The sequence below is a fragment of the Ranitomeya imitator genome, chromosome 4, assembly GCF_032444005.1.
Source record: "Ranitomeya imitator isolate aRanImi1 chromosome 4, aRanImi1.pri, whole genome shotgun sequence".
Classification (NCBI taxonomy): Eukaryota; Metazoa; Chordata; class Amphibia; order Anura; family Dendrobatidae; genus Ranitomeya; species Ranitomeya imitator.
The window spans coordinates 352,978,610-353,005,874 of NC_091285.1; the positions used below are offsets into that span (position 1 = coordinate 352,978,610).

Sequence of the window (27,265 nt, forward strand, 5' to 3'; positions counted from 1 at the left end):
ATAATGAACGGTGCAGAGCACTATATGGCACATCTATGGGGCAATAATGAACAGTGCAGAGCACTATATGGCACAGCTTTATATGGCACATCTATGGGGCAATAATGAACGGTGCAGAGCACTATATGGCAGAGCTTTCTATGGCACATCTATAGGGCAATAATGAACAGTATGGAGCATTATATATAGCACAGCTTTATATGGAGCATCTTATGGGGCAATAATGAACGGTATGGAGCATCTATTTTTATTTTTGAAATTTACCAGTAGCTGCTGCATTTCCTACCCTAGGCTTATACTCGAGTCAATAAGTTTTCCCAGTTTTTTGTGGCAAAATTAGGGGGTCGGCTTATACTCAGGTCGGCTTATACTTGAGTATATACGGTAGTAGAAAAGAACACAACAGAAACCAAATTTAATTACTGTGATACCTAAGGGTCGAGGGTTAGACTATCTACCTACCAAAAGACCCCAAACCTTTTGGTATTTACCTGGACCTACTCTATTTTGAAAGTCATCTTTCAAATTCCATTTTAATGCATTTACTCTGCCCCTTTGAAAATCACAATGTTGAGGTTTCATATGTTACTCGAACAGAACTAATTTACCGTATTGACAAAATAAATTATACACTCTGCAGAGTACCAAATATACCACCAGAGCCATGGGGCTCACAGTGGGTATGAATATCTGTCTGTAGTGTGCATACATTTGTTGGAAGATTTTATTAAAATTACTATAATAAGACTTTGTTACTGCGTTTTGAATTTATTATATGTAACGTTCACATTTCTTTCAGACTTCGGACCCATTTTGGCAAGAATGGTTTTTCGTTACCAAAGCAAACACTATGGCTGCAGATCTTCAGGAGATCTAAGTTCTGTGCATGACTTACTTGATAAAGACGATTCCTTCTCACATGATGGTTTTGATGATGTATTTGCTAACAGTGATGACATAGATAGTGAAGGTAATGTACTTTCCACAAATGCATTTTGATTTTGTGTCTTGGGTAATTTTCATGAAAACCTGTGTATTAGGAAATATCTCTTGTATAAAGTAACAAATATAGAACATCTTTTTCTATGCCCTGGGCTGCCGTTTCTCTGTTATTTTTCCTGGAAATTAACGAATAATTTGACAAATGGGTATTGAGTTTCCTCTTGCCCATAGGGGATTTTCCTATAATATTTATTATTTATTTTAATTTATGGGTAATTCAAGTATATACTAAAAATGTAAAGGGACCTGAGAGGGCCTTTAAGGGAAAGTATTTTCTTTCCCAAAAAAGTATTTCCATTTTTACATTGGCCACTACAGCATTTATAATTGCCTGATAATTCCATAGTGAAAAAAGGGAAATTGGGAACCTCATGCAGAAGATGAACCTGTTACATAAGTGATTTAAATGGCACTGGAAGGACACCATTGACTATACGAACAAAATAGCTTTCTATGGCTCAGGGGCACCTTTAGCTTAGTGTCAGGGTATCACTTTTTACTGTATAGGTTGGTATACTATGTGTGTTGTGCTAAGCTGTCTTGAAGTCTTTTTCAGGTCATAAAGGGTTTGTGAAAAGTATTTGTGCCTCTACTTGTTCTAAGACTTCTTTCACATTGTGTTTTTGCCCACTTTTGCTTGTGTGGTCGGGGCTTGCGCCTGAACCCCCTCGCAAAACGGGATTCGAGCATATGTGTCAACGAGGCCTTTGACTATAATGGTGCTGGCAGTCCACGCGTCCTTTGTTGTGCATCAATCCCCGACAGGACCAATGAACGTGGGCAAAAATGCAATGTGAAAGGAACCTAAGATAATCATTACCTGTTAATCATCATTTAAATCATTACTTCTTATTTTATGTTTAAAGGCAGTGAAGGAACACATCCTGTGAAAAAACCGCACTCATTTGTCAGCCTTGATATTCATAAGGAAAACTCAAAGCTGAATCATGTGACATCAGATCAGAGGCAGACTAACTCCTTGGTATGATGTGTTACTTGGTGTTAAGGCATGTTAAAGTTGACTTTCAGACTGATTGCTTGTCTTTAGATCCCTATTTCTCACTGACCTCCCTATAAGACATGGTTACACTTCAAGGGGTTATCCATTTTATCTTGATATTTGCAAATTTTTGGAGGACATGATTTTGTGGCACATACTAATTTATAAACATGACAAGCCCATATTAGTATAGCTTTTCTCACATACTGCGCTTCTGTCCTTAAAATGGCTGCTGGAGGAGCAGGTGATCAGACCTGTCCAGCGGCCTACTACAGCTGAAATTCAGCTTTCACATGTGACATCTTTTTTAAATGAAGGAGGCTAGGTCAGGTCAAATGCTCATACACTCCCAGCCATTTTAAGGATAGTGTTCACCAGTCTGAGGCTAGCAACGCTAACAAGGAGGACCTATAATACTTGTATGTCGTAGGAGCTACAAAATCATATCCCAAACGGAGCTGTTAAAATAACAATGAAGTGCCCTACCCTTTAATCTTCAGACTTTCTCTAGGATTGCTGCTCCATGTATTGTCTGCAATAAAGGTAAATGGCACTAACAACATTGTTCTCCAAAAAGCCTTTAAGAACAAAGAAACAATAAGTCCTTAGTCACTTTTGGTCTTGTTTTGTTCTGTAAAATGTACAAAAAATATTTGTGTGATGGTGTAATCTGTTAATATTTGATGCCCACTTTTAATTTAGGCCCATGTCTACACCTCATCTAAAACCGGCCCAGACACTGCCAGAAGATGGTGTCTGTCTATGCAACATGTTTGGACAGGTCATCACAGTCAAAGGACACATTAAAGATGCTTGTTATTAAGTGATTGAATAGTCTTGAGATTTTGCTGTTTAAGACACATTTTGTGTTGAATTTGGAGAAACCACTTGATACATTAGTTGTGCTGAAGTTATTGTTGGTTCATTGTGAAAGCAAAAGGTTTACTAGTTTTGATAATAAACCTAGTTTGCAAAGGGGGTTTGCAGCGTACTCACCACATACAGTCATGTACTCATATAAATTGTTACAATTTCCTGGATGCAGTCCTACATACTCCCCACATACATTCATGCACTCATACACACATTCAATATGTGTATGGACAGCCTTTCACATGTTCACATGTTTAGCAACATCGATGAGCTCTCTCCACCCCCACTCTCTATAGTAAAAATGATAGTGGCAAATCTTTGAAATATTGCCTAAAAACTGATTGAAGACCACTGCAACCCACCAATAATTACAGTGACTGCAGCAAAGCCTGGCAGTGCCCCACCCCATAATAACAACAGTGACTGCGGCATACTCACCAAGTGAAATTCTGCTTTTTATACAGAGAAAAGGTGTTCTCCTGTTCACATTGGCGTCCTTCTCTTACATTATTCTGTTCTGTAATAGGAGCAGAACAACACAAACTATAGTAGTGCCGTATCCCTCTCATTACAGACATCAGCTGTGCCCAAGACACACAATTGACTGTAATGTAGTCAGTCGAGTTTCCGTCTTTGTGTGTTCTTGTACCAGACAAATATTGTTTGGTATTATTCACTGATTGGCAACTGAATTTCCAACGCAAAAATGAACAGTTTGTTGTAAATGGTATGAGGCAGTGACCGGGGTCATATGCGAGGGTCGCTATGTGTCCCCCAGGATGCACACACATGCATACTGAGGCCGTGGGAGTGCATTGTAGTGAAGAATAAAAGTGAATATAAGTCTTGGGCAAGCTATTTGTCCAAGGCAGATTTAGGAAAACCTGCCATGGGCTTTTATTTTTTAAACGGACTACAGAAAGGTAGTGGGGCTGTCTGTTTTCTTCCCTACCGGGTTTTCCATGTGGTCTATGGCCACAGGTTCCTTGTAAAAAAAAACCTGCAGCAGAGGGGTGTGCCAGATTGGTTTTGCAAGCGTGCAGAGCAGAAGGCTCTGTAGAGATCCATCGACTGGGCAGGAAACACACAAAAGCTGGTGACAGGCAATAATTCAAATTTTCTGTTATATGGATATGGATTACTAACTTTCACTTATTTTTTAGTCCCCCTAGCAGTCACAGATTTCCACGTTAATGGCCTGAATGCAGTCGTGTCTAAATGCTTAATGCAACACTTGTTTTTATTTTATGATGGACATTGACATTTTTGCTCATTTTTTTTTCTGCCTCTCAAGTACTAGATGCTCCTGTGTGCAGAAGTCTCATGCCAAGTAGTAGGCTTTTACTCTTACTAGGGTATAAAACAGGGTCATTCTGACCTCCGTGAGTTAGATGCATCAATTTAAAATCCAATCATAAATTTTGGCTTTTGTTTTTAGCGCTGCATGTTTTTAATCAGTGAACTCAAGCAGAAACATCAGCCCGATAGTGTGGCCTTCCTGCATTTTGAACAAGAAATGGAACAAACGCTACAAAATTCCCAGTTCGTTGTGTGCAATGGGATTTTTAAAGTTCCTATTTACTTATAACTGTTACTTGTACAGCACAAAAAAAAAAAACCTGAAAAAGAAAACATATGCTAGCTGTAAACTTGGCCTTAAGGAAAAGTAAATAAAAAAAAATATGTATGTTTAATTTTTTTATTAATTTTGTTAGGTTTTTTGTTTGTTCAATAGGGCGGATTTGGGGATGAACCTAATTTACGTCGCAGAAAAGATTTTCCTCAAATTGATTATCCTTGTAAGTTTATGAGACTGACAGCATGAAAATCTCCGCTCTTTTGCAATCATAGTGTTAAAAGAACTTTATTAATATGTCTTTAAAATAGTGTTTGTTTTCTTTAAGTGGGTAAAGCACTTTTTTCACTGCACATGAAGCGAACCGATAGCACCTCTTCATTGACTGAAAAAGAACATATTCGATCCTTAGACCTGTCGGCAAATGATCTGGAAAGCATAGATTTAATAAATAAAAAGTCCCAATTGACCATTCACTTGGAACGTCTTGAGAAATTAGAGCTCCAACAGAATACTTTAACATCTATTCCTAAATCGCTCTGTGATGTAAGTCGAGATTTGTTTGAATTCTAAAAATGAGCTGAAGTGCTGTATATAGCTGCAGGAATCCTAATTCCATGTCAGATAGTCAGTGTCTGGAAATTTTGGGGGGATGAGTACGTGAACATTTGTGCAGCTGTAAACCAGTTCACTGTAAACTGTTAACCAGTTCCAGAAGAAATGATAAATTGGATAAATTATAAAATCCACAATTCATTATTGTATTTTTTCAACCTTTTTTTTAATAGGCAAATGAGGCTGAATTGCTATATGTAGTTCTGAAGTCACATAGCATAGAGGCCGTCAGTCAAGCAAGAGGCAGCGGCTCTGGGCAGGAAATAGAGCTGGAGTGACAGAGGCTTCAGATCTACCAATTTTTTAGGCTCATTTGCATGTCGATTCAAACATTGATTTCTTTGTAACAATGGAATGAACTGGCCTTGTAAAGGCATTGCTGAAGTAGTCTTAGAAGGAGCGCCATGCAGATATTAATAGTTTTCTAGGGGATGAAATCTTGCTGACAGATTTCCTTTAAGTTCTTTCTCTCTGTTTTGCCTTTATGTTTTTATTTGTTGTTTTATCCAGGTTTTCAAGTCTTTGACTTATCTTGATTTGCGCAATAACAACTTCAAAACGTTCCCTCCTGCTATTTTGGAAATGAGTAGTATCTCATTCCTTGATATGTCGAGAAATGAAATTGGACCCTTGTTAAATTTGCAAGCAAACACGATATGCCTAACATTGAAGCATCTTAATCTGTCATACAATCAGCTGAAAGAAATTCCTGAATGTATTGGAAATATCACACAGAAACTAGAAGAATTAATCCTTGAAGGGTAAGATATCTTCCGATGTAGTGTGGAGAAATTCTGTCATTTAATTGTTTTTGCGTATGCAATGTGTTATCATTCTAGACCAAGGGTGCTCAACATTTTTTGCATCGAGGCATAACCCATGAGCAGTGAAACACAATGTTTACAAAATGTCACTGATGACAAGTTCATACCAGTCTAAATGGCTGCATTAAACTTAAAAGGGAATTAAATCTGAGAGATCTCAAAATCTGTAATACTGTATGTGAAAAGTCAACTTTCAACTTATTTGTAGAATGGGGATCCTGCAAATGCATGTGGGTGTCTCAATTAAAGAGCATTGTGTTTTGATGATAATCTAGCCTTAAATAACTCATATAAACTATAATTGAGAGATGTGTGCATAGACAACCACCTCTCTAAGACCCCTTTCACACATCAGTTTTTTGCCGTCGAAAAACTGATGCGATGGATTTGTTTTTTCGACGGATCCGACTAACGGATCTGGCTAAATAAATCGGAGCATACTCAGTAAAAAAAAAAACGGAATCCGGGGGGTCGTGGCCAGCAGCTGAGGGAGCAGGACGTGTCTCCACTGAGCTCCTCTGCCGACTGCGATAATCTGACTTAATCAGCAGCCTCATTTACCCATCCACTAGGCTGGAGGACGTTTTCTACCTCCCTGCTGACCCAAAGGTCTTTGTTCATCGCATCTGACCTATAAACAGTCGATTAATCAAACTTCCACTACTGAGGCCTACACGTGTATCTGAGGCCTGCTGGGGGATCTGGCCCTTCCCGCCAGTTGTGAGCTGAGCCCGGTGGAGGGACTACATTGGACTGCCCTATGGTGGGAACCCCTCACCAGCAACTACATCAGGGGACGGATAGTCCATCAGGAGCGTTCTGTGGAGTCTGGAGGAGGTAGGAAGACCTGAGGGAGGTGCGCATCCTGCGGCTCCGCCGGCGGCGCTTGCCGCCAATCCCTCCAACCTCTGAACCCGCTGCGACCCGGCCGCATATACCATTGGGGCCGCGCGCTGCCCCTGCCCCTCCGGGCTAAAAGCTCACCTGCTCAGGGAGTGATTCGGAGCTGCCGCGCTCCATCCCCAGCTGGAGCCCGGCCGTCTGTCTGGGCCGCCGCTGCGGGCCCCGTGGAGAGACTGTCGCGGGACGCCGCCATCTTGGGCGGTTCGCGGCCCTGAAGCGCGCCGCACCTGGGCGGCTTTGGAGAAGAGCGGGTCGCCTGCTTCCCGGGCGCACTCCCTGTCCCGGCTCGTCGCCCCTTCAGATTACCGCTCCTCAACCTTGGAGCCCTCCGCGGTCTGGTGATCGCTGCGGTGTGCATCGCTGCTGCGTCCCGACCGCAACGCCCTGCCAGAGTACCTGCGGGACGGATCCTGCACATCTGCTGGTTCTTGTGCTGGGTGGGCTCATCGTCCATGGTGGCGCTCTGAGTCCCTCCCGACCCAGCGGCTGCCTTGAACGGGACGGCACGTCCGGAGAGTGGTGAGACAGACCTGGGGATCTCCCGCTGCGCCATCTTAGATCCACCGTTGGGCGCAGAGAGAGGCCCCTATCAGCCAAGCAAGGACCGCTTCAACTCTGGAGTACTTGACCAGCCCTCCTCTCCTGCTACTGCCTGGGGGTGCGGGGTAGCGACCGCTGTGCCATACATCATATAAAGGTCACATCAAATCTGCCTTAGTACCAGTGAAGGTTTGGCATTGCTTCCCCCCCTCCCCATTTCTGTGAACAGGGGGGCTCAGGACGGCCACACAGCAACCAGAAGCAAATCCACAGCTGGAGGTCCTGTGATTTACAGTTCCTTGTCTGAGACCCCTACACCCAGGCCATCTCTGAACATTTTATTATTTTATTTTATTTAGTTTTTTCGTTTTATTTTTTCCTTTTATTCATTTTTTACTAAGAGCCGAGAGTGACACCTAGTGTGCAATCTGTTACACTTCACCTTGCACATTTATAGTGAGGAGAGCCTCCTTTGGGAGGGGAGCCTTTGATAACCGGCAATAACATAGAGATTCTGTGGTACTGCTACGCCACCTGCTGATGACATAAAAAGCTTCAATATATCTCTCTTCTTAATTGAACAACATGGACGGCTTGGCGACAACCTTCTTCCTTACTAAAATTATGACAATGTTCATTCATGTTGCTTCAACCACACTCACAGATATGCTGATCTAAAAGTTATAATGGCGCACAGGTGGTGATCTCCCAAGCAAGCGCTATATTCAGCTAGAATGGTAAAAATTCATAAAGAGCGCAGCAAATCTTCTCTACCTGTTACAAAACAAGACAAGCAAAGTGACATGGAGAAATTCCTAAAACATAAGCATTCACTGACCCGGTCTGCTCACAAGTCCTCTCGCTCCAACACCAAATCAGATGACCCTGTCGACGATCTGGATTCTAGCGATGAAGCTTCAGGAAGCGACACCACTCAGACTCTGGAGGTATTTCAAAATCTTTCCTCAAAAAGGCATTAATCCAAGCAATGAAACCACTAATCGCAGAGGTCTCTGGCCTACGAGAAGATATACAACAAATCGGTAATAGGGTTGAATTCCTAGAAACCACTCAGTCTTCTATTATAAGTCATTCTAACAAAATAAAAGACCACCTGGACTTTCACAAATCCCAACTAAACATGGCATCCCTAGCTATAGAGGATCAAGAAAACCGGAGTCGCCGTAAAAACATTAGAATTAAGGGGATTCCTGAAAGCGTCTCCAACGAAATACTCGAAAAATCAACCAGAGAAATATTTGCTTCCCTACTGCCTCAGGAACGATGCGACCAAATGGTCATTGAGAGGATTCATCGCCCGCTCAGGCCCAAACCTAAACCCACGGATCCCCCAAAGGATGTGATATGTGGTCTTCTGAATTACTTGGATACCTCTGCAATTTTAAATGCTTAGGGATAACAAAAACTTATCCTACGAAGGTTCATCAATCCAGCTATATCAGGACCTAGCTCCGTCGACTCTCGCCAAATGTAGGGTCTTGAAACCTCTCCTTGACACACTACGTGCAAATAAGATACTATATAAATGGTTATTTCCTTTCGGCCTTGCTGTACATGGTGGAGGAAAGCAAGCCGTAATCCGTCACCCAGATGATCTCGCAAAGTTTGGTCCACATTTGACATTGACGCAGTAGATGTCCCTTCTTGGCTGCCTTTGGACATGACACTTAATGTCCCCTCCAGTCTTCACCCCTTGCCGGATCATGGCGAATGGTCCCCAGCCAAGAAGTCTGCATCTCCGAGACAGAGCAAGTCTGGAACTAAAAAGAAACCACCTCCTTGAGTCACTTATGTGACGCTACTTCTTTTTGCTTTTGATGGTCAGACAAACCCGATCTCTCCGTTGAGTCCGGTTCGGGTATTGCTTAAAACTTGTTAGGTCAATGGAATTTTTTCTTTAACGATGCTTTTATTTTGTTTACCACTTGTGCGCCTGCAGTGACCTGTCCTGTCTGTTTGGGAGGATGCTTGTGGCCCCAGCTTCTGCTACAGACGGGATTTTTCTTTGTTTTATGTTATACTTTTTTCTCAAAAATGTTCTTATTGCATTTATAGTTATTATGTTTGTTCATTACATGTGCACAGATGTTACTCTATTTTCTTTTATAACTCATGACTGGTAGCGTCTCAGAATCAGCCACTGTGGTTATGGCTTCCTATAACGTGAAGGGCATGCGCTCACCAAGGAAAAGAGGGCAATTGATGAGATTCTTGAAATCCAAAAATTCTAGTGTCGCTTTTTTCCAGGAAACCCACTTAAAAAAAGATAGGACCCCTGATATGTCAAGAACACAATTCCCTACTTGGTACCATAGCACTGGCACCACAGCCTCGAGAGGAGTCAGTATAGCTTTTAAAAGAAATGTCCCTTTTACCTTGAAAGATACCCTATCAGATGCCGATGGGAGATACATAATGATAAAGGGGCTATTAGCCAACACGATAGTTACCTTTTGTAATATTTATTCCCCAAACCAAAACCAAAATAGTTGGATATGCCAGGTATTAAATACCCTTAGATTATTTAAAGAAGGGATTTTAATATTAGGAGGGGATTTCATAGTCACTTTTAACCCAGCAATAGATTCTTCTTCCGGGAAATCTTCCATACCACAAAAAGCACTAAGAAAATTACACATCAACTTACAATCTTTAAATTTAATTGATCCATGGAGAACATTATACCCGACAACTAAAGACTTCACTTTTTTCTCCTCACCTCATAATAATTATCACAGACTAGACTACCTCTTAACCCAATCTTGTCATCTTCAACTAGTGAAATTCGCAAAAATAGACGTTATATCCCTTTCAGATCATGCCCCGATTTTCCTGGAGATGAACATTAAATCACTCCCCCCTACTTCCTTTACCTGGACACTAAATGAGACCCTTCTTGGTACCAGCTCCTATGTGACTAGATTCTCTACTTCCATCAACCTCTTTTTTAAGGAGAACTATCTTCCGGGCTCTCCCATGCCTTTGGTTTGGGAAACACACAAGGCGGTCCTGAGAGGGGAATTCATAGCCTTGGGCTCATACCTGAAAAAAGAACAGTCCAAAGAGGTAGTGGCTATTCTGCACCAGATCAATTCTGTGGAAAAGATGCACAAACGCTCTCAGACAAATAAAGCTCAGACTGATCTAATTTCACTCAGAAGATCCCTAAAAGATCTTTTGAACATACACTCCGCTAAGATATACATGAGAAGCCAACAGAAGTTTTACCTTCATGGCAATAGAGGGAGCAAACTCATGACTTCTCTTCTGAGAAAACTTAGTGGACGTACTTTTATCACACAGTTGAGGGGTGCGAATGGCCCAACTATTTCTGAGACGAAGGACATTGCTAATGAATTTAAGCACTTTTACGAGAACCTTTATAACCTGGAGGTTCCGGAGGACATGGGTGAGCCCGGGGCAGCCTTGGAAAAAATAGATACATTCCTCTCCTCTTTGAGACTCCCCTCATTATCTTTAGATGACATCTCTTGCTTAAAGGGAACCTGTCACCCCGTTTTTTGAGATTGAGCTATAAATACTGTTAAATAGGGCCTGCGCTGTGTGTTCCTATAGTGTATGTAGTGTACCCCGATTCCCCACCTATGCTGAGAAATAACTTACCAAAGTCGCCGTTTTCGCCTGTCAATCAGGCTGGTCAGGTCGGGAGGGCGTGGTGACATCGCTGGTTCTTCCTCAGCTTTACGTTGGTGGCGTAGTGGCGTAGTGGTGAACAAGCAGCGCGCGATCTGCGCTGTAATCCCTTGCATCGGTGGGGGCGGCCATCTTCCTGGGGCCGCGCGTGCACAGATCGAGTGCTCTGCTGCACGGGGCTTCAGGAAAATGGCCGCGGGATGCCGCGCGTGCGCATTAGAGATCGCGGCGGCCATTTTCCCAAAGCCGAGTTTGCATCTCGGCTTTGGGAAAATGGCCGCCGCGATCTCTAATGCGCACGCGCGGCATCCCGCGGCCATTTTCCTGAAGCCCCGTGCAGCAGAGCACTCGATCTGCGCACGCGCGGCCCCAGGAAGATGGCCGCCCCCACCGATGCAAGGGATTACAGCGCAGATCGCGCGCTGCTTGTTCACCACTACGCCACTACGCCACCAACGTAAAGCTGAGGAAGAACCAGCGATGTCACCACGCCCTCCCGACCTGACCAGCCTGATTGACAGGCGAAAACGGCGACTTTGGTAAGTTATTTCTCAGCATAGGTGGGGAATCGGGGTACACTACATACACTATAGGAACACACAGCGCAGGCCCTATTTAACAGTATTTATAGCTCAATCTCAAAAAACGGGGTGACAGGTTCCCTTTAACAGCCCCAATTACCCCTGAAAAGGTATTAGAGACTCTATCCAGTATTCTCAATGGAAAGGCTCCGGGTCCTGATGGCCTCCCCATTACTTACTATAAGAAATTAATAAAACCCCTGCTGCCTCATATAGTTACATTATTCAATTCTTTTTTGACGGGACAATCCCCCCCCGAAACAAGCTTTAGAAGCTTATATCACAGTTTTACCAAAAGAAGGTAAGGATCCCAACCTTTGCTCTAGCTGTAGGCCTATTTCTCTTCTCAATACAGATATGAAACTATGGGCTAAACTTTTGGCGACTAGACTAGGTAATATACTCCCCAGATTAATCCACTCGGACCAGGCGGGTTTTGTGCGTGGGAGGGAGGGCAGGGACAATTCGGCTAAAGCTCTTCAATCTATAATGTATGCTAGACGGCGGAATTTGCCACTTACTCTCCTGTCTTCCGAAGCCGAGAAGGCATTTGATAGGGTAAGCTGGAGATATATGGAGAGCGTTTTGCATAGGTTTGGCTTCCCACACCAGTTTATTACAGCGGTCTTTTCCCTGTACTCCTTTCCCACTGCCAGAGTCCGGGTGAATGGTGTTTTATCCGATGTTTTAAATATTAACAACGGTACCAGGCAGGGATGTCCCCTATCCCCTTCTTTGTTTGTACTGGTCATCAAAACTCTCATACAGAGAATTAGACAGGAGGTCCAGATCCAGGGATTGCGGATAGGTAGAATAGAGATAAAAACATTGGCATTCGCGGATGACCTGTTCTTCCTGGTCTCTAATCCTTTCAAAGCATTCACCATTATCCTCAATATACTCAATCACTTCGGCAAACTTTCAAATTTCAAAATTAATAATACCAAATCGGAAGCACTTAATATCACGCTATCAGCCACTCAACTTGCCACTCTACGAAAACTAGCCCCCTTCTCCTGGTCCACATCCTCTATAAAGTATTTGGGTATCTGGATCACTAGGGACCCCACAGACCTATTCGGATCTAATTTTTCCCCTCTAATAAAAAAACTAGAAACATTGATGAAATCATACAATCTTCCCACTTTATCATGGATAGGACGTATCAACGTGTTTAAAGCTTACATTATGCCTATCCTATTGTATTCTATGAGTATGGTGCCTATTCGTCTTCCCCTCACATTCTTTAAAAACATAAAGTCCTCAATAATTAAATTTGTATGGAGAAATAAGCCAGCTAGGCTACCTTTTAAATTGTTAACATGTCCCACTTCTTGTGGAGGTTTGGGATTACCTGACCCCTATATATTTTATAAATCTTTACACCTAAGTAGATGGCTGAGAATAGTAATTGGCCTTGAGAGGGGCACGTTGGACATGCTGGACGCGGCCTTGCTGGACAATGGAGGAATACCACTTTTATGGTCGCATTCGAAACCAACGACTTCTTTGGGTTTGGATGACATAACTTTAGCTACCCTACACGTTAGACGGACAGTTTTGAAGGAACTTCCACCAGATTCATTCCCTTCATCCCTAACACCTATTGCAGTTATTCCCTATCTGGTTAATCCTGATTTTAAGGACTCATACAATTTATGGTCAAAGTTCCCTAGGGATTCCCTCACTAGCCTCTATGAAGGTAAAATTCTTAAAAACAACATTTGGCCTAGCAACGCCACGAAGTCTCCAAAAATTTTTTTGCAGGATCTCCACACTAAACGTATTCTTAAGGAATTTAGAGAAAGGTTCCCACAAAAGTCGAATTGGTCATGGCTAGACCTTATGCTCAAAACGGGCTCAACTAGATATAAAATTATATCTCGCTCGTATTACCAACTTGTTGCCCCCTCTCAACCCTTTAAACCATCCTTTATTTATTCCTGGGAATCCGAACTTAATTTCAGCTTCTCAGATGACCAGATCTCAAAAATGTTGAAGTCTGCCAGGGGGTTCTCCCGATGCATCTTACTGCAGGAAAGTGCATATAAGATACTAACCAGATGGCATTTGACGCCGGTCAAACTCCAACATTTAGGCTTAGCGAATTCTGACTTGTGCTGGCGATGCCGGGTCGCTCAGGGGAACCATGCACACATATTCTGGGAATGCAGAGGGATTAGGGATTTCTGGGAGGAGGTAAATCTCACACTTAAAAAGCTAAAACTAATTAAAACTGACCTACTGGCAGTTGAGGCCGTCCTCTTGTGCCCGACAAACAACTTCAAACCCAATAGGCACGGCCTTTTACATTTGATGCTCAGTGCTGCAAAACACTTAATAATCACCCACTGGAAAAGTGTATCCCCACCAACACAAAGTGAATGGCTTAACAAATATGACCACATTTATAGATTGGAGGAACTATCGAGCTGGGAGACGCATGCCCATGATCGTTTTGTTTCGAACTGGCTTCCATGGAGAACATTTCGTTCAGTTGCTCCTTAATATTGCTATATATGCCTTCTTAATACCGAGAATCTAAGCTACCGTACTGTTTGTTTATGAGTACTATAACCACATGTACTAGAACTGTTATGTTCATTGTTCCCCCTGTTCCTTTCTCCTACTTCCCTTCCTCTAACTAATACTCCTCAAAAAACACCCCCCCTCCCCTCACCTCTCCTAACCCTTCCTCCCTTCCACCTCCTTCTCCCTTCCCTCTCTTACCAATCTCTAAAGTTGGTGGGCTGGATTCGCTTGCTGCCATTGTTATAACAGTTATGATTTATTTACTTATCTTAACATTACTTGCATGTAACGTTTCCAACCTTTATTCTAAATACAGAATTTACAAAAAAAAACAAAAACGGAATCTGTCGCCCATAGGCTTCCATTCGAGGAAACGACGGAAGGCGATGGATCCGTCGCTGTCCGATTTTTCGATGTACACAAAAAACTATGTCCGTTGTCTCCGGCCGCCGGACAAACAATTTTCAACGGATCCTGCGAACGACGGATGAAACGTGAGGCCATCCGTCACTAATACAAGTCTATGAGAAAAAAACAGATCCAGCGGTATCAGTCACCGGATTCGTTTTTTTCAAAATTCGACGGATTGCGACTGATAGCAAAAAACTGATGTGTGAAAGGGGCCTAAATCAAAAATGTAGGGCCTTACAGGAGCCAAGTAATCCCACTGTAATAAAAAAATATTCAAAAGTCATATGCATCCTAAAAACGGTATCAATAAAAATCACAGCTCAGTACAGAATAACAAGCTCTTATGAATCTCCATTGATAAAAAAAAATTGAGTCTTAATAAAAGAAAAACAATTACAGAAACCCAAAGTTTATTTTACAACATCCCGAATTTTTTTTTAAAAGCTATAAAATATAAAAAAACCCATAAATTTGTTGCCTCCATAATTGTACTGTCCTGGTTAATTTTTACGAGCCTATCGGTGCTAAGAAGATAATTTCCAAAAAACAATGTTAGAATTGTGGGTGTTTTTAATTAATTTTCTCCTTTTGAAATTTATTTCTTACTTTTCATTACATTATATGGTAATATATATTGTCCTGCTTAAAACAGACCCTAAAAGTTCTAGTGGCCCTTGTATATGTATTGTGTGTATCTATTTTATTTTAGGTGCCATTGTGGGTTGTAGTGGAGCCTTTTCAGATTGCTCTTGCGCCTATCTAATGGCAGCAATGTAATAGTTCAGTGACATAAAACTGCTGTCCCCTTACCCTGTAGAGTCTTCAAGGATATGTGTTGTGAATTCTGTGGCTGAGTTCACTTCTGTGGTCACAAGTGGTATTGCAGTCTCTGGGCTTCCTCCCTCAGGTGTTTTGGTGAGCTCGTTGGCTGCCTTGCTATTTAGCTCCACCTGAGTCTGTCTTCCTTGCTCCTTGTCAATGTTCCAGTGTTGGATCTGAGCTACTGCATCTTTCCTTGGGCCTGCTGCTCTGCTAGATAAGTGCTTCTAGTTTGTTTTCTGTTTTTTCTGTCCAGCTTGCTATTAACTTTTGCTGGAAGCTCTGAGAAGCAAAGGGGTGCACCGCCGTGCTGTTAGTTCGGCACGGTAGGTCTTTTTGCCCCTTTGCGTGGTTTACGTTTTAGGGTTTTTTGTAGACTGCATAGTTCTCTTTGCTATCCTCGCTCTGTCTAGAATATCGGGCCTCACTTTGCTGAATCTATTTCATTCCTACGTTTGTCTTTTCATCTTGCTAACAGTCATTATATGTGGGGGGCTGCCTATTCCTTTGGGGTATTTCTCTGAGGTAAGTCAGGCTTGTATTTCTATCTTCAGGCTAGTCAGCTCCTCAGGCAGTGCCGAGTTGCATAGGTAGTTGATAGGCGCAATCCACTGCTGCTTATAGTTGTGTGAGGATAGATCAGGTACTGCAGTCTACAGAGATTCCACGTCTCAGAGCTCGTCCTATTGTTTTTGGTTATTGCCAGATCTCTGTATGTGCGCTGATTACTGCACGCTGTGTTGCCTGATTGCCAGCCATAACAGATATGTCAGCAGGTTTTTGCTATCTCATCTGAGAACAGCATGATGTAGGTAAAGAGAAGCTGAATCCAAGGATGTATCACTTAGATTACTGGGTGCGTCTCTTCTGTCACAATCAGAGCTGTTTGATTTAGATTGCAGCAGAGCTGAGAAAGCTAACCCCGCCCACACAACAGCTAACCCCACCCACTTCAGGTTCTGTATCTAAAAAGTCCATAGATAGTGAGCTGGTTTCTTGCTGGACTAGTCTGGCAATGTTAAAGGGAATCTGTCACCCAAAAAATCGTAGATGAGATAAGGCCACCGGCATCAGGGGCTTATCTACAGCATTCTGTAGTGCTGTAGATAAGCCCCCTATGTAAGGTAAGAAAAACAGGTTATATTATACTCACCCAGAGGCGGTCCCGCTGCGATCCGGTACTTTGTCTGTCCTGTTGAGGGCAGAGGAAAGTACTGCAGTGCGCAGGCGCTGGGCCTCTCTGACCTTTCGTCGCACCTGCGCACTGCAGTACTTTGCTCTGCACTCAACAGGGCAGACAAAGTACGCCTGTGCCGGAGCTGCAGCGTGAAGACAAGAAGAGGACGTCATCGTATGAAGATAGGAGGCGCTGGACCGGACCACGACGCCCATCGGATCCGAACCGGACCGGGACCGCCCCCCCATGTGAGTATAATCTAACCTGTTTTTCTTACCTTTCAGAATACATTGGGGGCTTATCTACAGCATTACAGAACCCTGTAGATAAGCCCCTGATGCCGGTGGGCTTATCTCATATACGATTTTTGGGGGTGACAGATTCCCTTTAATGTCTTAGTGATAAATCCTTCAGTTAGTAAACTACAGCATACACTTTAACAAGTGACACATCCTTGAATTCTGCGTCTCAGCCTCTGTCTCCTGCTGTCTTCAGTTTACATAGCAAAAACCTGCTGACAGATTCCATTGAAGTCCCTGCTTGTGATGTTTTTCTTCTTTTAGCAGCTTCACATTGCTAAAAGCATTACATATAAACAGCAGAAAATGAGCATGGTAACATAGAAAAAATTAACATATTTATATCATTGTGTAAAGGTATTTATCCCATAAGGTGAATGGCGCACCACGTTTCCACGAAAAATGCACGAAAAAGTGATCAAACCTTAGTATGTAGCCACCAATGGTAACAGTGAAAAGTACAGATAGATGTTCAAAAAAATAAGTCTTCCTCTGGGTCCATGGACTGAATAATTAAAACGGTTATGGGTCTAAGAAAAGTGCATCGCAAACCAATTTTTTTTTTTTTTTACAAAGTTCTGATATCTTTTTAACCATTAAAATATAAAAAAAAACTTTTTGTTTGGTATCATCATATTCGGACTGATCATTTGTATTGCACAATGAACACTGTAAAAGCAAAATACAGGGCGTAATTGCGGGTGTTTTTTTTTTTTCACCGTTTTAGTGCACTTGGATATTTTTCCTAATTTTTGCAATACATGGCAAAATGAATAGTGTCATTCAAAACTGCAACTCGTCTCACATAAATGGAGCCCTTACATGGCTACGCTGACTGAAAAATAAAGTTATAAAGATAAAGGGGAGGAACAACCTAAAAAAATCGCCTTGTTGTTTAGGGGTTAACAATACCACCTGGCTTTATTCTGAACCAAGTATTTTCTGTTTTAATAATTATATTTTGCATTCTTTATTTGTACAGATAAGCTGTTTTGTGTATGTATTGCTGATTTTACAAGCATTGAAAGAACGTTTCTCTTTGTACAGTAACAGTATTTCCCAAATTCACGTACCGCTATGCCTGCCTGAGCTCAGGACACTGAATGTGAACAAGAACATGATTTCAGCACTTGGACCTAATATCCTGAATAACTGTGTTAAGCTCGAGGTGTTTTGTGCCGCGATTAACCAATTAGGTGAGTGAACACGTTCTAATGCATACATTGTGTCATTTTCTCCAAATTCTGAGCAAAAGCACAGAATGCTAATATTATGGATTGCTGTTAGGACTAATGAGCAGTTGTTAGGCCTTTATTAATCCCATGTGCCGTAACGTGGCATGTGGAAAGTGCCGCATTACGCCGCTCTCCTTATATCAATGGTCTTGTGCTATATTTACATGACTTCACCTGCCATCAATTTAATTCTTGTTAGATATGTCTCATACGGAAAAGTCACTGATCACAATCAGATCATGTTCTGCTCAAAATCATATTTTAACACAACCAATTGTGGAACTTCTTTTTATGCCGAAATCTATTAAATAAAATGTGCTTTGTTTTTGCGAAAAGCCCTTTAATGGACAGAACAGCAGGTCTAGAAACCGCCACACATGGACTTTATCAGCATTGCGTCGGTGGGTCCATGTTGCTTCCTTTATTCCAGTAATCTACAGGGTGGGCCATGTATATAGATACACCTAAATACAGTCATGGCCAAAAGTATTGACACCCCTGCAATTCTGTCAGATAATACTCATTTTCTTCCTGAAAATGATTGCAAACACAAATTATTTGGTATTATTATCTTCATTTAATTTGTCTTAAATGAAAACACACAAAAAGAATTGTCCTAAAGCCAAATTGGATATAATTCCACACCAAACATAAAAAAGGGGTGGACAAAAGTATTGGCACTGTTCGAAAAATCATGTGATGCTTCTCTAATTTGTGTAATTAACAGCACCTGTAACTTACCTGTGGCACCTAACAGGTGTTGGCAATAACTAAATCACACTTGCAGCCAGTTGACATGGATTAAAGTTGACTCAACCTCTGTCCTGTGTCCTTGTGTGTACCACATTGAGCATGGAGAAAAGAAAGAAGACCAAAGAACTGTCTGAGGACTTGAGAAACCAAATTGTGAGGAAGCATGAGCAATCTCAAGGCTACAAGTCCATCTCCAAAGACCTAAATGTTCCTGTGTCTACTGTGCGCAGTGTGATCAAGAAGTGTAAAGCCCATGGCACTGTGGCTAACCTCCCTAGATGTGGATGGAAAAGAAAAATTGACAAGAGATTTCAACGCAAGATTGTGCGAATGTTGGATAAAGAATCTCGACTAACATCCAAACAAGATCAAGCTGCCCTGCAGTCCGAGGGTACAACAGTGTCAACCCGTCAACTATCCGTCAGGATCTGAATGAAAAGGAACTGTATGGTAGGAGACCCAGGAAGACCCCACTTCTTACCCCGAGACATAAAAAAGCCAGGCTGGAGTTTGCCAAAACTTACCTGAAAAAGCCTAAAACATTTTGGAAGAATGTTCTCTGGTCAGATGAGACAAAAGTAGATATTTTTGTGCAAAGGCATCAACATAGAGTTTACAGGAGAAAAAAAGAGGCATTCAAAGAAAAGAACATGGTCCCTACAGTCAAACATGGCGGAGGTTCCCTGATGTTTTGGGTTGCTTTGCTGCCTCTGGCACTGGACTGCTTGACCATGTGCATGGCATTATGAAGTCTGAAGACTACCAACAAATTTTGCAGCATAATGTAGGGCCCAGTGTGAGAAAGCTGGGTCTACCTCAGAGGTCATGGGTCTTCCAGCAGGACAATGACCCAAAACACACTTCAAAAAGCACTAGAAAATGGTTTGAGAGAAAGCACTGGAGACTTCTAAGGTGGCCAGCAATGAGTCCAGACCTAATTCCCATAGAACACCTGTGGAGAGATCTAAAAATGGCAGTTTGGAGAAGGCACCCTTCAAATATCAGGGACCTGGAGCAGTTTGCCAAAGAAGAATGGTCTAAAATTCCAACAGAGCATTGTAAGAAAGTCATTGATGGTTAACGGAAGCGGTTGGTCGCAGTTATTTTGGCTAAAGGTTGTGCAACCAAGTATTAGGCTGAGGGTGCCAATACTTTTTTCTGGCCCATTTTTGGAGTTTTGTGTGAAATGATCAATGTTTTGCTTTTTGCTTTATTCTCTTTTGTGTTTTTTCATTTAAGACAAATTAAATGAAGATAATAATACCAAATAATTTGTGTTTGCAATCATTTTCAGGAAGAAAATGAGTATTATCTGACAGAATTGCAGGGGTGTCAATACTTTTGGCCATGACTGTATAATGGGAATGGTTGGTGATATCCACTTCCTCTACGACATCAGAGAGCAGCATAATGTAGGAAATGAGACCCTAAAGACAAAGTGCTCGGACCTGTGCTCACAATCTGCTGTAGTCCCGCAGTGATAATGTCCTAGTGTTAAAACCTTCATTGCAAGTAAACAGTGCACAGCCAAAAAAGTGACACATCGTAGAAATTTGTGTTTCAGTTCCTATCTCCTGCTGTCTTCTGGTTACATAGCAAAAACTGCTGACTGATTCTCTTTAAGATGTTTTTTCTTTACACATGCAGCTTTTTTATTCCATTTTGTGTAGTACCACAGGTGATGTGTGCCTGCAAAGACCAAGCTGCACTACCATAAATTGAAGCATTGCCCCCTGCCTCTGTTAATAACATAGCACTAAAACCATAATAAGTCACATCAACTTTTTCTACGGGGTATTGAGGTTCTCTTTGACAACTAGGCACTTTTTTGCATAATGACTAGTAGAAGTATTTTATGTCTGGTGGTGAATATTGTTATATACCATGATAAAAAGCTATTGGTAATGTACCAAATATTTATAGTACATAATGTAGCAGTGTTTTGTTTATCTTTTCAGCATTGTTGCCCAATATTCCATCAAAATTAACAACTTTAAGGCTGCCCCATAATAAATTTACACATTTCCCGAAAGAAATTCTTCACCTCTCATAGTAAGTACACCCCTTTCTTTTGCAATTATCTTTTAAAATAAACTGATTAATGAAAAGGTAAATGAAGGCGTTGTCATTATTCATGTAAAATGGCACCTTATTCTTCAAAAGTCCACTAAAAATGATATCTTGCTATGCTTACTACAGTATATACAGGTTATTCACTGGCACTGAAAGTAACTAATAACTGTGAAGGAATACAGAATATGCAGCATCTTAGTGCAAGAGTCTCAGCAGAGGCCGTATTTTTCGGACTATAAGACGCACCTGACTATAAGGCGCACCCAGGTTTTAGAGGTGGAAAATAGGGAAAAAAAATATTTGAAGCAAAAAAATGTGGTAAAATATTTAATAACATAAATAACATACTATTATATCTGGTGTTATTATATATAATAGTATGTTATTATGTTGGAAGCTGCGGGACCAGTGTGGTATCTGTACAGTACTATATGAAGATGCTGGAGGGTGAGTATAAGAATGGGGGCACAGGGCTTATATTGAAAGCACCACTCCAGCACTGCAAAATAACACTGGAGTGCTGCTTTAAAATCCCATGGGAGAACTAGAACTCCCAGCATGTCCTGCAGATCCTATGACATGCTGGGAGTTATAGTTCACCAAAGGAGTGGCAGAGGGCTTTATTGTGTTTTGTAAAGACTAACCTCTTACATGTGGCAGCCAGCCACACTGTGGTGAGGTAAAAGCATCCCATGACTGCACACAGAGCCTTCCCTCGTTTCCTTTCCATAGCACAGGTTATGAGAAAGCTGCAGATTCTAGTGGAGAGCCTGAAGGACCTGTGATGATGTCAAGAAGAAGGAGGGCTCTGAGCTGCCATGTGATGCTCCAGCCCGCCCACTCCTGACATCAAACAGGTCCACTTTGTGCACAGCACTTGACATCCAGCCCAGGCATGGCAGGCAGGTATGCAGCGATCTCCTCTCTCCTCTCTCCTCTGGCCCCTGCTGCTGCTGCCTCCTCCTCCCCCGGACACACAGACCTCCCCAACTGCTGCAGGAATCAGCGCTGGAGAAGCCATGTGTGTCCCTGCTTAAGTGCAGTATTCATTTGCTGCTCCCGGCTCACCGCTCAGCTGATAGGTGGGCGGGGAGCCGCTAATGAATATACACTGCACTTAATCATCCGGACCACATGGTTTTCCCAGCGCTGATTCCGGGCAGCAGGGACACCCTGAAGTGGGACAACAGTGGGATCCCACTCACTGCTGCCCCCCTCCCCACATGCTACATCCGTACCATAAGACGCACCCACACTTTCCTCCCAAATTTGGAGGAAAAAAAGTGCGTCTTATGGTCGGAAAAATACGGTATATTTTTCATTTCAGGTAACTTTTCAGAATGAGCTGTCATGTGTGAACATGAGGAATAACACTTTTCTTCTGGCCAATATATGACTTATACCTTGCATTTTCACAAATTGTCGCCTATGCAGGCTCTATCTCCAATGTAGTTTTCTCTAACCTAATGGGGCTTTCCATAAAAAGTACACATATGGATTTCTGCTCTTCTTTCTCTGTAGCACACAGACCGCACGCAGTCAGAAGCAGCAACAGCAGCATGGAGAAAACATGCAGATGTACTGAGCTGTGTGGCTGTGAATTCAGCATTGATGTAAAATAAATTTACTCAGAGCTTACAGTTCAATCTGCTTGTCGGCCAGTCATTCACCATTCTGAATGCTCCTCACTCCTCCTCCACCATCCATGTCCATATATTCACTTGTAATAATTATTTATGCAAAGTCTGTTGAAATGACAATGACTATTAGAGTTTTTTTTTCAGTAGATTACATAAAAGTTGTTTTATTTGTGAAGTTTTACTGTAACCGTTTATAGCTTTGCATCATAGTGTTTCGTCTTTTTAAGATTAAAGATGGGTATGGTGGGTGTTTTCTGTAAATTGCTGTTGTATTGCATCGTGGTAATTGTTTTGGCACCAGAGGTGTGCCATAGCCATCACCAGAGAGTGCTGGTTGTAACTCCAATCCTGGGGATGAAAGACCAAGTTGTCTGGCCTGTCCGTGTATCTCAAGTATGCTTTCACATTACCTTCTGTGTCCCCATCGGGACATACGTCCGAAATCCCCCGCAAAAAGCGGTCCGGAAGCATGCGACGAGGGGGCCTATAGACTGTAATGGTGATGGCAAAGCTATCGTGGTCTCTGCCCCGCACTTTTTTGTGGAGTATAGGTCTACAGGAGGCGGACACTTAGACGTAGTAGACTGCATCCGAGTGTCCTCCTCCTGTAGACGTACACTCTCAAAAAAACCGCGGCAGAGCGAACGTTAGGCCGTGCGCACGATCAGACAGGATCTTTGAGCACCTCTGGGGAGATTTGAGTGATTGGTGGGGGGGTCTCAGGAACTACATCCTCCACCAATCTGCGTGCAATTAAAGGGGCACTCGAATATACAAAAAAAAAGATAAAGGTTTTATTTAGTTACTGCTTAACTTTAATAAAACATATTCTTTCACTACAGTATAGATCTATTATTTTTTATAAAGTTAAAATGATAATTCTGCTGCCCTGTGGAGGAATTAAAAATATCAGAAAAAACTACTTTTGTTGTATAAAGGCGTACAGTGCGACTGACATATTTACTATTGTCGTGATTGTAATGACCCATAGAAGTATAAATAGTAAAGGGAATCTGTCACCTACTTTTTCGTATATAAGCTGTGGCCACTACCATTAGGGGCTTCTCTACAGCATTCTGTATCGCTGTAGATAAGCCCCCGATGTAACCTGAAAGAGAAGAAAGATAAGATACAGTATACTATACTTACCTGGAGGGGGCGGTCCCGTGCAGTCCGGTCCGATGGGTGTCGCAATCCGGGTCCGGTGCCTCCCATCTTCATCCTCCTCTTTGCTTCCTGTCGCGGCTATGGCGCAGGCGTACTTTGTCTGCCTTGTTGAGGGCAGAGCAAAGTACTGCAGTGCGCAGGCGTCGGGAAAGTACCCATGAAGATAGGAGGCGCCGGACCCGGACTTGTGACACCTGTCGGACCCGGACCGCACCGGACCGCCCCTGGGTGAGTATAATCTAACTTGTTTTTCTTATCTTTCAGGTTACATCTGGGGCTTATCTACAGCATTACAGAATGCTATAGACTAGCCCCTAAAGGCGGTGGCCGCATCTTATATACAAAAAAGTAGGTGACAGATTCCCTTTAAACAGCATGGTAAACAAGTGAAATTTTTTAGTCCCCTTTCCCCATTCCCCCTCAAAAAATCAAAACATTAAATGAATCATTTATTCATATGTAGTCCAAAAATGGACTACAATTAAACATAAGTCATCCTACAGATAATAATAATAATAATAATAATAATTTTTATTTATATAGCGCCAACATATTCCGCAGCACTTAACAATTAAGCGGGGACATGTACAGACAATAAATTCAGTACAAGTTAAGACAATATAGGCACTCAGAGCTCACAATGTAGTGATTTATATAAAAATTACCTCTGTTAGGAGCGCTGGAGATAATAATATAGGTCTCAGCTCTCTTGTCAACCCCATAAACAGGGAATGCAGCAGAGACCATTGTTTTTAACTGTAAATGCTGTATAATGTCTTATTGCATAAACGGAATATTTTACTATGTAATGTAAGAGCAGTATAATGTAGGGGCAGACAAATAATTGAAATTAAGCTATCACTTACTAGAGTGCTTGATATAGTTTTGATAGAATTTCCATTTTCTCTATTCTCTGTATTAGCCCGCCCACTGCCCTGATTGGCATCTTGTGGAGAGTTCACAGTAAACACAAGACGCTGCCAATCAGTGGTGGGGGCGGAGTTAGACAGATTAGCCAGACTGCTCTGCACGTGAGATTTGGTCCGGCAACAATAATCTTCTGCTAATAAAACACTTATGGTATTGAAACTTCAACATACCGCCTAGTAAGTGACACATCCCTGAAATCAGGATCTCTTGCTCTACATCATGCTGCTTTCAGCTTAAATGGCAAAAATCTGCTGATAGATTCCCTTTTAAGAAAAAGTCAAGCATGAAAATAAAATCCTCCTCTGTAAGTGATTCACTTGTTGACTTGCATTCCTGTGCTTTGGCTCTTAGTTTACGGACCGTGGATTTGAGCAACAATCAGATCAATAGTCTGCCCGCTCCACTGGAATGGACTTCAGTAAATCTGAGAGAAATCATACTGAACCACAATCAGATTAGCGTGTTGAATCTCAATGACCTCCGTAAAGATGCAAACAGATGGTCACGTCTTGAGAAACTACATCTTTCCAATAATATGATCAAGCAGGTAACGCTGCACATTGCAATCATAGTATGACTGCTCTTCAGAATTCAGGACGTTCATGTTAATGATTGGCTGTGTTTTAGATACCACCTGAAATTGGCTTTCTTGTGAATGTCACTTGTTTTGATATAAGCCACAATCCAGATTTAAGGTCATTTCCGGATGAAATGGGAAAGCTTACTAAAGTGTGGGACCTTCCTCTGGACGGACTACATCTTGATATTGATCTGAAGCATATAGGGTGCAAAGCCAGAGACCTTATCCGGTACGGTGTTTTCTTTATCTCCTTTTATTATTGCACTGTTAATTTAACTATATTTATAGGGCTTTGTGTATTATTATATTAAAGCAATATTCGTTAGCAATGTTTAGCTACGAACTTTTACTGTTGAGCCACTTAACCATGAGAACTACTAACGTGATTGCCTCTGAGGGTCATTGTGATTATCGCAGGAGTGAAGTCATGGGTATGGTTATGCACATGCTTCGTTCATTCCTCATAGATATAAGGGTAGATAATGTCAATATGCTGTGCACCTGCTACACTTAAAAGGAATCCGTAAGCAGTTTTTTGCTATGTAATCTGAGGACAGCATGAGGTAGGGGTTAAAACACAGAATTCAATGATGTGTCACTTAACAAGCTATGTGCTGTTTTTTACTTACACTAACTGTTTTATCACTAGGAGATTATCATTGCCCGGTCTGTGTATGTGACTGGTAGTCCAACTCCACCTCACTGTCTATGGACAGTAAAGGCTACGTTCACATTTACGCCTTGGGGCGCAGCGTCGCCGACGCATGCGTCATGCGCCCCTATCTTTAACATGGGGGGGCGCATGGACATGCACCGCTATGCATTGTACTGCGTTTTACGACGCATGCATCATATAGACGCACAGACAGGGTGCAGAGAACGCTACTTGTAGCGTTTTCCCTGCGCCGAATTTCCTGCTCTGTGCTTTTTTATGACAACGCATGTGTCGCAAAATGCAGCGTTGTGCACATGCGTTGTTGGTTGCGTCGCGTCGCCGACGCTGCGCCCAACAACGCAAATGTGAACGTAGCCTACGTTAAACAGCCTGGTATGGGTGGGGTTAGCTTTCTCAGCTCTGCTGCATTATGCTAAATCTAAAAACTGATTGTGTCAGAACCTCTGCACCCAGAATACTAATTGATACATCGTCAGATGAGCTAGTAAAAACCTGCTGACAAATTCTCTTTAACCCCTTCACAACATTGAGATTTTCAGTGTTTTCTTTTTTTGCTCCCCTCCTTCCCAGAGCCATAACTTTTTTAGTTTTCCATCAATATGGCCATAAGAAGGCATGTTTTTTTGCATGACGAGTTGTACTTTTGAATAACATGATTGATTTTACCATGCAGTGTACTGTAAGGCTATGTGCACACGTTCAGAAATTCATGCAGAATGTTCCTGTGGAAATCCGGACATTTCTGCCAGATTTCCGCATAAAATCCGCATGCGTTTTTTTGCGCGGTTTTGACGCGGTTTTTGCACGTTTTTTGCGCTGTTTTTCCCAGACATTTCCCAATGCATTAGACAGTGGGAAATCCACAAAAAAACGCAAAATTAATGAACAGGTTCATTATTTTTCCGCAATGCGTTTTTCATGCGGAAAAACGCACATCATGTGCACAGAAATTGCGGATTCCATTATAAATGATGGGATGCTTAATGTATGCAGATTATTTGCGGTTTTATAGCGTTTTTATAGCGCAAAAACGCTAAAAAACCGCAAATAATCTGCAACGTGTGCACATAGCCTAAAATGGGAAAAATTGCAAGTGCGGTGAAATTGCCAAAAAAGTGCAATTCCACAATTTTTTAAATTTTTTTTTATCATGTTCACTAAATTAAAACTGATTCTCCAGGTCATTACGCATTCTCAGATACAAAACATGGATAGGTTCTTTTTTATTATTTTATTAACGTGGTGAAAAAAATCTCTAAAGTTTTTGTATAAAAAATGTCACCATTTACAAAGACCCGTCTAGTGTCTCCATTTTTCCAGATCTGGGGCTGTGTGAGGGCTTATTGTTTGCTCGCTGAGCTGATATTATTGCAATGTTGCGGCA

General features: G+C 42.0%; 1 protein-coding gene across 2 annotated transcripts in view; it reads left to right on the plus strand.

Moving 5' to 3' along the window:
* Positions 1-27,265, plus strand: part of LRRK2 (leucine rich repeat kinase 2) — a 321,822-nt gene that overhangs the window by 110,849 nt on the left and 183,708 nt on the right. For both annotated transcript variants that reach the window (XM_069765011.1, XM_069765012.1), the window contains exons 21-29: positions 800-970; positions 1,869-1,984; positions 4,611-4,674; positions 4,780-4,997; positions 5,577-5,827; positions 17,875-18,023; positions 20,774-20,867; positions 24,977-25,172; positions 25,253-25,434. In XM_069765011.1, coding sequence (XP_069621112.1) covers positions 800-970; positions 1,869-1,984; positions 4,611-4,674; positions 4,780-4,997; positions 5,577-5,827; positions 17,875-18,023; positions 20,774-20,867; positions 24,977-25,172; positions 25,253-25,434 — 1,441 coding nt within the window. The remainder of the gene's footprint in view (positions 1-799; positions 971-1,868; positions 1,985-4,610; positions 4,675-4,779; positions 4,998-5,576; positions 5,828-17,874; positions 18,024-20,773; positions 20,868-24,976; positions 25,173-25,252; positions 25,435-27,265) is intronic.